At 34.2% G+C, this 14849-nt stretch overlaps 1 protein-coding gene across 3 annotated transcripts in view; it reads right to left on the bottom strand.

Moving 5' to 3' along the window:
• msraa (methionine sulfoxide reductase Aa) overlaps positions 1–14849 on the bottom strand; it is an 88798-nt gene that overhangs the window by 21961 nt on the left and 51988 nt on the right. For all 3 annotated transcript variants that reach the window (XM_051138328.1, XM_051138329.1, XM_051138330.1), the window contains exons 4-5: positions 8371–8475; positions 5162–5268 (exon numbers count right to left, since the gene is read on the bottom strand). In XM_051138328.1, coding sequence (XP_050994285.1) covers positions 5162–5268; positions 8371–8475 — 212 coding nt within the window. The remainder of the gene's footprint in view (positions 1–5161; positions 5269–8370; positions 8476–14849) is intronic.

Here is a 14849-nt window from a genome sequence, read left to right as displayed (position 1 = left end):
TATACCCATGCTACTTATGACTGGTTTTGTGGTCCAGGGTCACATTGGATTTAACCCTCATGCATGTCCTTTTGAAATTTTCATCTGATGGCTACATGATTGGACTCCCGGATACCCCACATCTAAAAAAAGGCCTAATAGTATTTGAAATTAACCTCTTCAACCCAAATTCTTTTAAAAATTTCCTCTGACCTAATCAAGCCAAGCTGTATCACCAAATAATGTGATCCATTGACTATATTGACTACAAAATGTCACTGTTGTCCAATATAGTCAATGTTGTTTCTGTCTGACCAAAGGAAAACTACTTTCCAAGAAACTACAATAAAACATGCCCACACTGCTGCAAAATCCCACTGTACTATGAGCACGAATTCAATCGTGCAACATGCCAAACTGAAAATTATCCATTTTCCAAGGGGAAAAAAACCCATCCCTTCATGGCCTATTTTTATGAAACAGAACTATTTTAGAAAGCCATAGAGTGGCTCTCAATTCCAGTCATTAACAGAACTTTTGTCCATGAAATTTTAGGGCAAGAAAACAAAGCAATTAACATTAGAAGATTATCTGAGCCAAAAGCTGCTCTGCCAAAACAATAAGAAACAAAAGGCTTTTACAAAACAGATTAAAAATATTAAGGGCATCATTATTTTATTATTCAAATTCATAAAGCAGAATCCATCTGCTAGATAGTCCATATCAGCATTCACTTCTAAATATAATCTTAAAAAGCGTCTGATTTTGGAAGTAGGAAACTGATCAGAAAGTCAGAGGCCGATGGTGCAGACCACTGGGAGTCATCATCAGCTGGAGCCAGTGCTGCATGAAAAAACAAATCGCACCCATATGCTTTTCCCCTTTTGAGGCCTGTGTCCCCTTTTCTTATCCCCAGAGTCTCAACAGTCCAGCGTGTGCCTGTAAGAATGAGTCAGGGGCATTTCCTCCAAGGAAGCAAGGGAGGCAGTGTCTCCTCAAATTATTAAATGAGAAAAAAAAATTAAAACAACGCCAATATTACAAAATTACAACATTACAAAGTGTATAAATCACTTGATTTTCTAAAGAAACATGGTCCAACAGCGACACGGGCAGGTAAAGTTACAGCAGGAGTTCACGTCTCTCTCACCTTCCCTGAGCCCATTGAGTTTTAACAGACCCCCTAAAGCTGTGAGTTTGGTGGGGAGTAACTGAGAATGAATGGGGGAAAGTCATGTGAGAGGAGGCAATGCCTCCATCCCGATATGATTGGATATGACTGGTTATGATGGGCTGTGATTGGTTCATGCATTAAATCCCGCCTCTCGTGTTCATGCACGTTCACGAATCAGTCTGAATAAACAATATAATGGCATTAATGGGAAGACTAATTTTAAAAAAGTAAACAACTCACACACTTAGATATAACCACTTTGTTGTGCCAAAATAAGACATAAATGGCATGAAAACATGATCTGTGGAAGTTTTTAGTGAGTAATCAGCAATATTTGTGTCTGTGACCAATATTTACCGAGCTTTGATGACTGATGATCTGAAAAAATTAAAAAATAGCGTAGGGCCGCCCCCTAATAGTTGACTAACCGTTAGTCGACGAGAAGAGGCTTTGTCGACCTAAATTTTATTAGTCACTTAGTCACAGAAAAAAAATTCCACAGGAAGTGGCAAAGTCACACAGTCCGTGACTGACAGATCATTAACAGCTGGTCTATGTGGTAATACAATACTTTGGGCAGGACATCCAAACGCTCACCTATCATTTATCGAAATCAAAAATGCTTTTCAACGGAAATATGTAAGTATTAGCAACTAGAAAATGTTATTGAAGTGTCTGTGTGGAGTGTGGAAGCTGAACAGTAGCGCACTTACAGCATGACAGATGGAGGTGCTGGTGCGGTCACTAGTTCTTAAAATACTTCGTCATTTTTGGTCATACAGATAAAAGTAACACAACTTTCAAATCTGCAAATCGTGTGCACTTAGAATAAGAACAAAACGTTGCGCTTTTGTAAAATAATGAAAGCAAACAGTGCTTTCTGGCGTCTCTGTCTCTGTGAACTTGAGCGCGAAACTTCAAAACTCCATGTATACTTGTCTTACAGACATGAAAAATATATCTACAGAGAGTGAAATGTCTACTTTTAAATGAACCAATATAAAAATAAAACAAGAATATATAATCCGTATGAAACATGCATACAGGCACTTCATACTTGGCTTTAATAAATGGAATATTGATTACATTGTTAATGTAAAAATATAAAATATATTATTAAGTAATGTTTATTTAATCAAGAAAATGTGAGTGGGATATGAATTTAGATTTGATTAAAAAAAATAAAATTCAGCATTTTGCGTCATTTCAGAACACCACCGCACACCACTGAAATAAGTGTGTGTTAGAAAAGTGTTTGAGTTTTGAGCCACATTTATAGAAAAACAGAATGAATAATATATGTTTATTAGCCTTAAGTTTCTAAAAAAATGTTTCCTGTATTTTCCTATCTCAGCAAGTGATTCTGACAACAATAACCACTAAAATAATAAAAAATATTTAGTGATACCACTAAAATAATTATTAATTATTATAATAATTAAATTTATATAAAATTATATAATAATTACACAGTGTGTGTGTGTATATATATATATATTATTTTTTTTTATAATTACATTTATAATATATTTTTTTCTAAATTTACATAGTGTCCAGTGAACGTAAACTGGACACGTAAAATTATTCTGCAAGAAAACTTAATATGCTAACTTAAAGATAACAAATGATAATAAAAAAGATAACTTAATATGCCTCTAAAATGAGCATTTGGATTGTGAAGAGTGAGGACTTCATTTGTGAGCATGTGTGAGTGCGTCTGTAAACATCGGTGTCCAGTGAGATCCATCCCTTCTTCAAGAATCAGTTGCTGAGATACCAAATGCACCATATCACAGGAAAAGATATTGGATATTGTGTTCAGCATTTGTTCAAAATGGAGGGCTCAGGCGAGAGCGAAGAGTGACTGCGCCGTTCATTTGGGCTCTTTTGATGCAGAAAGAGAGGCTTCAGAAACCCTTGGTATCAGCACAAAAGCAGCCCGAGATCTGATGTGAGGTGCAAAGAAAGCAAGAGAGGACATCGGGACGATGAGACAGTCAAGGTTATCTCACCAATAGTCAAATGTGTCTGATGCGACACCGTCCATAATACTGTCTGCTAGCGCAACAGCGAGGTACGAAACACATAGCTGCTAATTTCATCTCAGATTGTGGACTGATCTGAGGGAATGAGAAAAGAAACGGCCCAAAAAACCAAGTATGATCATACACAAGGGGAAGAGGGAGGGAGAAGGGTTTTGAAGGAAGAAAATGAGACTACAGGGGTACGGTAGGGAAGATTAGTGCCTGTAAGAACCACAGTCAGTTCCTCTGCTTCTATTGTTCTAACAGGCTTCGCTTCGACGGAAAGGGTGGGGTTGTTAGCGTGAACCGCATGCAGGTTTGTAATGCATTGCACCAGAGAGACCAAGAAACCTCAATTTTCGACTCGACAACAGAGCCGTTCAGCAATTAGAGAAAAATATATGCATAATGCAGATGGCAGCATTCGCACTCTACGCCGAAAGGCTTTGAACCTCCTCGTGCACGGATTTGAAGTCTCCCTTCTCCAAGCTGTCTACGAGACAAACAGAATTACTATTTCATGTGTAAGATTATATTTCCCTGCTTTGCAGAAAACCTGTTTCATCTGGCATGGATTCGCAGGTTATCAAACAGAGCAAGAACCGTTGAGGGCTGTAATCCTCAACACCTGTCCCTTCTTACTGTCCGCTTGGGGACCAAAGGTGTGAGCATACCATTATACGAGGATAGCGTCGATACAAGCAGCTTTTTGTTTTCTAAAGCTGTGGTTGTCAACTGGTGGATTGCAGGTCTGTTTTGATAAGGACAGGAGGGAAAACACAATGCTAAGCCTGCTGCCTTAAAACGCCTTGTGGAAGTGAAGAAAACTAAAAAGATAATTCACCCAAAAATGAACATTTTGTCATTAATTACTCACCCTCATGTCATTTCAAACCTGTAAGTTCTTCGTTCCTCTTTGAAACACAAATTACAATATTTTTTATTAAATCCGAGAGCTTTCTGATTCTGCAAAGACAGCAACTGACACGTTCAAGGCCCAGAAAGGTAGTAAGGACATTGTTAAAATAGTCCATGTGATTCAACCAATATGTTATGAAGAATACTTTTTAAGAATACAAGAATATTTTTTTTTTATTGATGTCCTTCCTACCTTTCTGGGCCTTAAACATTAAGGTAGCTGCATTGCTGTTTATGCATTGTCAGAAAGCTCTCGGATTGAATAAAAAATATCTTAATGTGTTTTCTGAAGATGGCCGAAGGTCTTACGGGTTTGGAACAACACGAGGGTGAGTAATTAATGACAGCATTTTCATTTTTGAGTGAACTATCCCTTTAACACTATCACATTAATATTCCAATACTCGACGACAATAACTCAGTAGTAAAAATACCACTAAAATAATATCAAAATATTATTAAAATAATGACAATTATATAAAATTATATAATAATTACACAGTATATATATATATTGGCGTGTGTGTGCGTGTATGTGTGTACATACACATAATAAATGAATACATAAATAAATTATCATAAATATCACAAATATTCCAATTATTCTCATTAAAAATGGCTTTAATAAAAATTATTTTTAATATTATAATTATTATTTTATTTTTATATTTTGTAGTCCATTTTATTATTAGTTTTCATACATTATATTTTTGTATAATTCATACAATTATTAAATAATATCTGAAAATGAACGAAGGTCTTGCGGGTTCATTTTTCATTTTTGGGTGAACTGTCCCACATTAATACTATCACATTAATATTCCAATACTCAACAACAATAACTCAACAAAATAAAATAATATAAAATAATATTAAAATAACTGAAATTATATACAATTATTTATATAATTTTATACATGTTTATTTTATCATTTTGGAGCTTGATGTCTAATGTAAAATCTGAATCCTGGAGCCAAAATAGTTTTGAACCACTGATCCACAAACTGATCACCTGAGGTTGCTTATATATGGAGGGGAGAGATATGAAATGGCAGTAGAGGGATACCTTCTGATATTCGTCCTTGGAGTGCTTTGCCTGGTCAAGCTGTTCCTGCGTGTACACGTAGATGGTTGATCGATAGGTCGTTCCAACATCATTGCCCTGGCGCATTCCTATCAAAGAAAATGCAGTGATATGTCAATGCTATAAAATGGGGTGTTTGAGGATAAATTTTCACTTTTGGGTGAACTAGTCTTTTATATTCTAAACAGACATCTGAGAAGTAAAGTAAGTCATGTAACCCTGACGTAATGCACTCAGTGCATCTTCTGTGGGTCCAAAATTAGCATCTATTAGTACTTTAGTCTCTTGGGAAACAAACTCCCAATCAACCAGATATGAAATCTTGGGAAGAGTGCAATTTTAATTAAAGCTCTGTTCTTGATCCAGATATGACTTCATAGATTCTGCATAGATATTTTTGTTGGATGGGAAGAGGGCATTAACTATGCCTAAGAAGCCGTACTGTGCTGGATAGGACTGGAGTCTTTACCTCATGCGAATTTACATTATTTTATACATTTCTGAGCTTTAAAACTTTTCTTTAAATTACCTAAGCCAAACCATAATGATTTCATGTGAACATATAAGAATGAGGCGAGTGTTAGTCATCACCACAGACACAATCAGGGCACTGTACAGGCCATCTCCATCAGTCTGAATGTGATTGGATGGTCGAGACACTTTAATCTCCGATCTGAATCCTCTGGTCATGATTGCAGCCACTCAAACTGTTGCCTCTCCTCTTTGTGAATTCATGATGGGCCTCTTAAACCTCTCAAACTACTGGAACTTAAGACTGTATTAAGTTTAAGAGCTGCTCTTTTTTTTACAGGCTTTTAATGACTTTTTTCTTTAATTGACACTGCGCTAAACAAAACTTACTGTGTACTGTATTGGGTTTCAACTAATAATGAACTATACATTTTTGTCATTTACTCAGAATCTGTATGACTTACTTTCTTCTGTGAAACATAAAAGAAGACACTGAAAATAATTTCTTGGCTGTTCAATCCCATGCAATAAAAGTGAATAGAGACTGCTGAGCTCCAAAACACCTAAATAAATAATGTATTGAAAAATGTACGATGCTATAAAACTGCGAAATTGTGAGGAACAAACTACAGTTTGTTTATTTAAAGGGATAGTTCACCCAAAAATGCTAATTCTGTCATTAATTACTCACATTTGTGTTGTGTCAGTCTTTGACGCACATTCAAGAAATTGTTGAATAAAGTATTTGTTTACAACAAGTATTCTCGTAGCTTCATAAATTAAGGTTAAACCACTGATGTCATGGACTATTTTAACAATGTCCTTATCACCTTTCTGGACCATGAGCATGTCAGTTGTGTTGCTGTCTATGCAGGGTCAGAAAGCTCTTGAATTTCATCAAAAATATCTGCATTTGTGTTGCGAAGATGAACAAAGGTCTTATGGGTTTGGAACGACATAAGAGTGAGTAATTAAAGACAGAATTTTCATTTTTAGGTGAACACATACTCATGCACCATCCTATATAGCAAAATAAAAATATTTTCAGAAATATAAATATTTTTAAAAATATTTTTAAATATATTATTATAAATAAATATTTTTAGGTTTAATAGTTTAATTTATATTCCCTCATATTTTTGGCCATCATATGCAAATTTATTTTTTCCAAAATACATTAAAAAAACATCTCTGAATTTTTTTGTAAGTTTTGAAATTTCCTATAGTGTTTTCTTGACCCTTGAAGTACATTTTGTAACCGATTCTGACATTTCAAGTTTTAATATAAATATATTTTTTAATTTAATTTTTTATATATATATATATATATATATCATGCTGTTTCTAAATATTAAAAATACTTTTTGGGAATTTATACTTTCTTATGTATCAGATATTTGGATGAATGAACACTAATGGGATTTCACATCTAATACTTTGGTATGTTCCTCATCATAAGACTTGAAATATACCAGGGCTGCAAATTAACAAGGGCTTGTGGCCAAAATGGCATCAAAATGAACAAAAATGCCCCATAAATTCAAGAAAAATTAAACAATATATTACGGCTGTCGCGATTAAAATGAAATGTGAACATGAATGAAAAGTGTCAATTTGTAGAATTACATTCAGATCCACTCACACTGCATCAGATTGCTGGGATGCGCGCCACGGGTTTTTCGAGTCGTTCGTTCATCTTATTGGGCTGTCACGTGACGAATGTCACATAGCATTATAGTTTTGTCTTGTTTGTAGTGTGATCAACATTTGTGTAAGCTGTAGATGTGTTAGGGAAGTAACATATAACATTTTAATTATATTTTGCTAAAATGAACGAAATGACTCGAAAAAAGATTAGTTCATTTTGCTACACGAGACTCAAAGGTCCGATTCAGTAAAATGATCCGATCTTCCCATCACTACTATGAATCACTTGTAAGTTCATCGTCTGTGTACTGAGTATGGTGAAAAACTCCATCTTATTTTCTCCTACAACTTGAGAGGAGGACATCGTTGTACCTTTTTGGTTACTTACTTGCACTTTCTTAGTCTTTGCGTGTTCACTTTGTAAACACTGGGTCTGTAGTTCTGCCTACGTTCCCCGTGACCTTTCGATGTGACTCAATAGTACATTTAGAGCCCTTTGAAGCTGCATTTAAACTACATTTTGGAAGTTCAAAATCGGGGCACCAATGAAGCCCATTATATGGAGAAAACTCCTGAAATGCTTTTCTCAAAAACCAATTTCTTCACGACTGAAGACAGAAAGACATGAACATCTTGGATGAAAAGGGGGTGAGTAAATTATTTGTGAATTGCTGTTCTGGAAGTGGAGTTCACCTTTAAAGTAATTTGGTAAATTTAAATATTTGACATTAAAGACAACATAGTATGGTGATTATAAACAATGCCCTCACAAACGTAAAAAATGCCTCTGGAAATCAATTCCATGGGGCAAATATTTGCCCCTTAATGGAAAAATGTATTTCTGACCCTGAAATACACCTCACAAAGTCATGGCCTACTTTTATGATGCTTTTCAGAGCTCGACATTTCCTTATTTACATTCAATGCATAGGAAAAAAAACATTCTTTGTGTTCTACAGAGGAAAGAATGTTATACAGGTTTGGAAAGACAAAAGAATGAGTAAATGATGACAGAATTTTCATTTTTTAAAAACCCTTTAAAATTCTGTATGTGTGATAGAATGAAATGTTACCTTGTGTAGGATCGTGGCTTTCCCAAAATACTTTGAGCAACCGCGCAAAGTTGATTTTCTCAGGCTCATAGACCACGCGAACCACCTCTGCATGTCCTGTTTTACCTGTGTGAGGAAGAGGAGCAAAGGTGACTGTGTAAACATCATCGGCAAAAGAGTCACAATGCACGCACACACCCTCGGGTTAAACACAGGTGGCCTGCGGTCCCAATTGAGTGAGGTCATCAAGGGGCACTGATTTTGGCTTGACTGGCCACGTCTCCAGCGATAGGGTCAGTCCTCCATATTGATTACCTTTATGTGTCTTTTGACCCTGTCATAAAAGCACAAGGGCAGTCGATATACCTGTGTGTCACAGCATCGGCTGGGTGCTTTTCTATAAGCTGAAAAGAACTGCAACCTGAAGAAGGAAACTGTGCTTCTCTTAGACGGACTCATAAAAACAAGAAATTACTTTGAAATGACTCATTGCGGGTTAGCGAGCATGGAGGAAGAAGCATAGAGGAGTATCAAATAAATACAAGCACAATACATAACGTACTCAGCCTGATGATTATGCTCTCTTTAAGGCTGGATTCAAACAACAACGCAGCCATTAGTAGCAATCAAAAATGAAGACATGAAGCGGGTCAGACAGAGATTAAAGTGAGAATTGCTGATGCCTTTTCTTTAGTCTTTAAAACAAGCACTGAACAAAACTGCAAGGTTTTTTTGGTCTTGTCCTACAGAAACCATTGAAGTTTCATCAAAGTATTAAGACAATTACTTTCACTTGCAATGAGGCCTGTTGAAGAAGTTAAAAACACAATTCACTACACAAGTTGATAGTGTTGTTGATTTCCACTCACTGTCTGCATTGTTTTAGGACCCAGTTCACTAATAATGCTGTAAAAGTATGTGCAAAACACAATAGCACGGTCTTGCAGACTGATTCGTAATGTTAGGTTGTGTTTACACTTTAAAAATGATATTGTAAAGGCTATTTTAGAACATTTCGCATGTTTGAGGGTTTGCAATTATATCAATAACATCAATTTTTAAAGAAACAGATTTTTATTCACAATAAATTGATAAAAAGCAACAGTAAAAACTTCTTCATTGTTACAAAAAAATATATATTTCAAATAAATGTTGTTCTTTTAAACTTTCTATTCATCAAAGAATCCTGAAAAAGTAACATTGATTTCGATTAAAATATTAAGCCACTCAAGTGTTTTCAACATTAATAATAATAATGAGAGGAAATAAATAGAAATAATATTGTAATAATATAATAATACTTTTGATGCAAACTTCACTTTTACATGTTGTTCGAACATTAATGTGTGTTGGCAGTGTATGTACACATCTACTCTGTAATGATGAAAATCCATGCAGTGGTTTTTAATTAATCTGTAAAAATAATATCCTCTTTTTCAAATCGAGCCATTCTCAGATGCCTGTTGGTGTGGTGTCACACCGACAAAGGCCGCTCACACGACAGTTGATTGACATGAGTGTTTTACCTCAGATCAGCTGTAACAGTCCGACCTCCATTGTTTTAATGCCGGAGCAGGGATGTAAGTTAGACAAGAATATCTCCGATTGAGCAATTGAGGTGTTGTGTTGCTGGATGCAATAATGAACGTAGTGGTCTTCATTTACTCCTGACATCTGAGCCAGTGAAGATGCAGTGAATCACATTTGTTTGTGAAGGGAATGCGCCTCCTGATCTACATAAATGTTCGCGCAAATCATTCATGATTAACCTTCACTTACAGCAAAAGTGAGTATTAGTTTTTTTCTTTTATGAATCTCTGCAATCACCTTTCTTAGTAACATGCTAGTTAGCAAGTTTTGCGGCTAAACGCGCTAAATACGGCTAAGTAAACAATCTCTCAGAGCAGCTTGTCACTCCACAGAGAGAAGAAAGGGGCGGGGCGAGCAGAGCTCATTTGCATTTAAAGAAACAACCCCTCAAAATGGGATGATTTTTGCAGAGCTCATTTTAACAAGGCAAAAAGGTGTTGTTTTACACAACCATTGAGAATTTTTAACCAAAGTATATTATAGACTTTTCATTAAGACCCTAAAGAATCATATCAACTTGTGGAAAATGGGCATCCGATGACCCCTTTAAAATCATTCTAATATTTCACAATATCTCTATTAATACACAACATATATATGTTTTTTTTATCAAATAAATGTAGTCTTGGTGAACATACGAGATTTTGGTAACACTTTACAATAAGGTGTCATTTGTTAACATTAGTTAATGCATTAACTAACATGAATGAACAATGAACAATACATTTATTACACTAATCTTTGTTAATGTTAGTTAATAAAAAATACAGTCGTTCATTGTTTTGTTCATGTTAGTTAACAGTGCATTAAGCAATGTTAACAAACAACTTTATTATTCACAATTTTATTGCATTAGTAAATGCTGAAATTAACATTAAGATTAATAAATGCAGTAGAAGTATTTTTATTCTTAGTTCATCTTAACTAATGTAGTTAACTAATGTTAATTAATGAACCTTATTGTAAAATGTTACCAACATTACAAAGGCTAACAGGCTCCAAATTTGTAAATGGTGCAATATATTTTTTAAATCACACATTTTTGTGAAAATTACTCAAATTAAATTCAGCAGTTTTGTGTGTGTGTGTGTGTGTGAGAGAGAGAGAGAGAGTGATTGTGTGTGTTTCTGTGTGTTTACATTGATGTGAATCCAGAAAACTGGATTCACAGTATTGTCTAGCGTTTTGTAACTTTATCTGTAGTCTATATTTGGGCTGTGTGCAGCGTGTTGCAAATGAATCACAGAACAGGAACCAGCTGTGACTAGAACCCCAAAACTGAAAAACAGAGGTCCTAATTCCATATCTCCCATCATTAATTTATTACCAAAGAAGTCTGCCTAATAATCTCTGCTTCAGTCTTATGGGGGGCCGTCCTCTACGTTATCTCCAGTAAATCTATATTGCTTTGATATTAAAAAAGTAATAAAGGACTAACCTGTGGGGTTATTTTCATTACTAGGCAAGACGGCAGAGGGGTAGTAACATTATCAGAGCTCAGATATGGAAAACCAAAGCCGTGCCATTGCCCGTACACCCAGGGCTGTCGCTTCAATTCACACCTATACACTCAGCACTGTAAAAATGCATTTAGTGGCCCACTTGTCACAATGTTCCCAAGAGTCCCTGACTGATGACAGCCCTGCATACACCCGAAATTAAACATAGGACCAAGTTGAAAGGTATTATAAGACTTTTGTTGTCTGTGAACTACATAAACGTAAAGAAAAAGAATGGCATGGATTAGTTTACAAACACAACATAAAACCAAATATAACCTATCTATAACCTAACCAATTAACTAAAGACAATAAAAATATATATATAATACAATTAAAAGTTAAAATAAACAAATTAAATAATATTGTTTTTTATATCATTTTTTAAAAATTATATATGTTGTCCCTATCACAATATGATTACATTGTAGATGGCAGTGTTATTATAGTTCCTAAAGCTAAAACGAAAACCATACAAAACATTTGTTACTTAATATAAAATAAACATTAACTGAAATTAAATGTGGATTCTTGTTTATTTATCCTTACTTTACCTATAGTTTAACTTGATGTACAAAAATAATTAAAATTAAGAATGAAATAAAAATGTATAAACAAGTACATAAACATAAAAATCAACTACTAAAAAAGACAAAAAAACACAACAAATGTACTAACATTTTAACTAAAATTAAAATGAAAATGGAAAATACTAAAATATAAAATTATACGCACACACACGTACTTACATATTTATATAAATACACACACACATATATATATATACTTTTTGAACAGTAAAATCTTTATTGTTTTTTTAAAAAGACTCTTCTGCTCACCAAGCTTGCATTTATTTGATCCTATTTTAAATATTGATAAGAAGAAGAAGAAGAAGAAGAAGAAAAATGTTTCCTAAATAGCAAATCAGCATATTAGAATAATTTCTGAAGGATCATGACTCAGGACTGAAGTAATGATGGAATAAATTGCATTTTAAAATATATTTAAATAGAAAACAGTTATTTTAAATAGTAAAAATATTTCTAAATTTTACTGTTTTTGCTGTATTTTGGATCAAATAAATTCAGGCTTGGTGAACAAAAGAGACTTCTTTAAAAAAAAAAAAACATTAAAAATCTTACTGTTCAAAAACTTTTGACTGGTAGTGTATATACTGAAACAACACTGACAGATGGTGAGTTTGGAGGAAAATTTTGTTAAAGGATGTGTGTGAGTTTCTTTAGCATGTATGTCTTTGAATTACATAAGTCGAAGTCAAATGCTAAATGTAAGAATTTGATCTAAACCATGCAATTCTGTATAAAATTTAATTTTTTTTTTATTTACTCACCAAAATTGGAATTGGTACTTGGATATTGCATATTCCATGTGCATCTATCACTAATAATTTGTTAGAGAACAGATTCAGAAACTCACATGCGCAGTATAAAATGACTGCCACAGCAAAAGAAAGCAAAAACGTACATTTTCTGCACTTGTTGTAACCTTTTGTAAGTATTTTATGCAAATGTTCATACATGCAGCGATAAGACAATGGTGTTCTAATGGAGGCATAAGAGCCCACAGCATTATCCTCCAACTGCGTTATGCATGTTGGCTTATGGAAGAGTAATGAACCCATTGAACCTGTTCCTACACTTCCCACTCCTCTCTTTACATTCATCCATTTCTCCCTCCCTCTCGATTTCTCTTCCTCTCGCTCTGCTTGTATTTCTTCCCTTCTTCATTTCCTCTTTGAAGCATCTCGCCTCTTTTTCTCCCCATCTCCCAGCTCAAATGCTTTTCCTCAACCCCCCATTTTTTTGGTGTAATCCCCTCACCCACCCCCTCGCCAGGCTGTGCCGTTCTAGACGAGTTGAAGGTCGACCACGGGCGGCCATATTTGCTGCAGCTTGAGACCGGCGTGCTATCTAAGCGAAGGTACAGATGTGATGCAAGTAGGTGTCAAGGGAAGTGCCTTTTACAGACCATCAATACAAGTGGGAGCAGTGAAAACTACAATCCACTGAAATTCAGAGATAATGGTTATGTGAGACACTGCAAAGGCACAAGCGCGCCATCCTCTCATGCTCTCTCTTTGTGCAGCTCTGATTCTGCATTGCAAAATGGGTAAAAAGATGCCTTTTCTAGCCTATAAGGTGAATTTTAAAGTATTTTTGTAAGATTTTAAAATGCAGTGTTCTCAAGCTGAATTAATATATTTGAATATATATTAGGATATAATTATGCCTTCAAATGGGTTGACAAGTCTTTTGAAAAAAGAAAATAGGTACTATATACATAAGCGGACATCACTGTTCAAAAGGGGTCAGTACGTTTTTTTTTTTTTAAGTAATTAATGCTTAATCTTAAGCAAGGATGCATTAAATTAATCAAAAGTCGCAGCAAAGACATTTGTGACCCTGAACTACAAAACCAGTCATAAGTAGCATGGGTATATTTGTAGCAATAGCCAAAAATACACTTTATGGGTCAAATATTAGGATATTATCATTTTTGATTAGTAATATGCATTGCTAAGAACTTCATCTGATTTTTTTGCACCCTCAGATTCCAGATTTTCAAATAGTTGTATCTCGAACAAATATTGTCCTTCCTAACAAACCATACATCAATGAAAAAACATTTATTTAGCTTTCAATTTATGTATAAATCTCAATTTCAAAAAATCGACCCAGGATGGTTTTGTGGTCCAGGGTCACATTTATTAATTAATATATACATTTCAAGAAATGCTGTTCTTTTGAACTTTCTATTCATCAAAGAATCCTGAAAAAAACACAATAAGAAGAATATTAATAAGAGATGTTTCTTAAGCATCAAATCAGCATATTAGTATGTTTTGTGAAGGATCATGTGCCACTGAGGACTGGAGTAATGATGCTGAAAATTCAGTATCGCCATCACATGAATAAAATACATTTTAAAATAGAGCTGTCAAACGATTAATTGCGAATAATCGCATACAAAATAAAAGTTTTGCCTAATATATGTGTGTGTACTGTGTGTAATTATTATGTATATTTATAAATACAAACACATTCATGTATATATTTAAGAAATATTTACAAGTATATGTATTTATTAGAATTTTTATATAATTACATATTTTATACATAACATATTTCTCTTAAATATATACATTAATTTGTGTGTGTGTGTGTGTATATCACGATTAATCGCATACAAAGTAAAAGTGTGTGTGTGTGATGTGTGTAATTATTTATATATATATAAATAATTACACACATCACACACACACACTTTTACTTTGTATGCTTGACAGCCCTAATTTTAAAATATAGTAAAACAGACAACAATACTTACTTTATTTACTTTTATTGTATTTCTGATTAAATAAATGCAGTTGTCTCTCAAAAACATTAAAAA

Source organism: Labeo rohita, chromosome 20 (assembly GCF_022985175.1).
Source record: "Labeo rohita strain BAU-BD-2019 chromosome 20, IGBB_LRoh.1.0, whole genome shotgun sequence".
NCBI classification, from domain to species: domain Eukaryota; kingdom Metazoa; phylum Chordata; class Actinopteri; order Cypriniformes; family Cyprinidae; genus Labeo; species Labeo rohita.
Note: the sequence above shows the minus strand (reverse complement) of the source record. Positions and strands in the feature narration are given on the sequence as shown.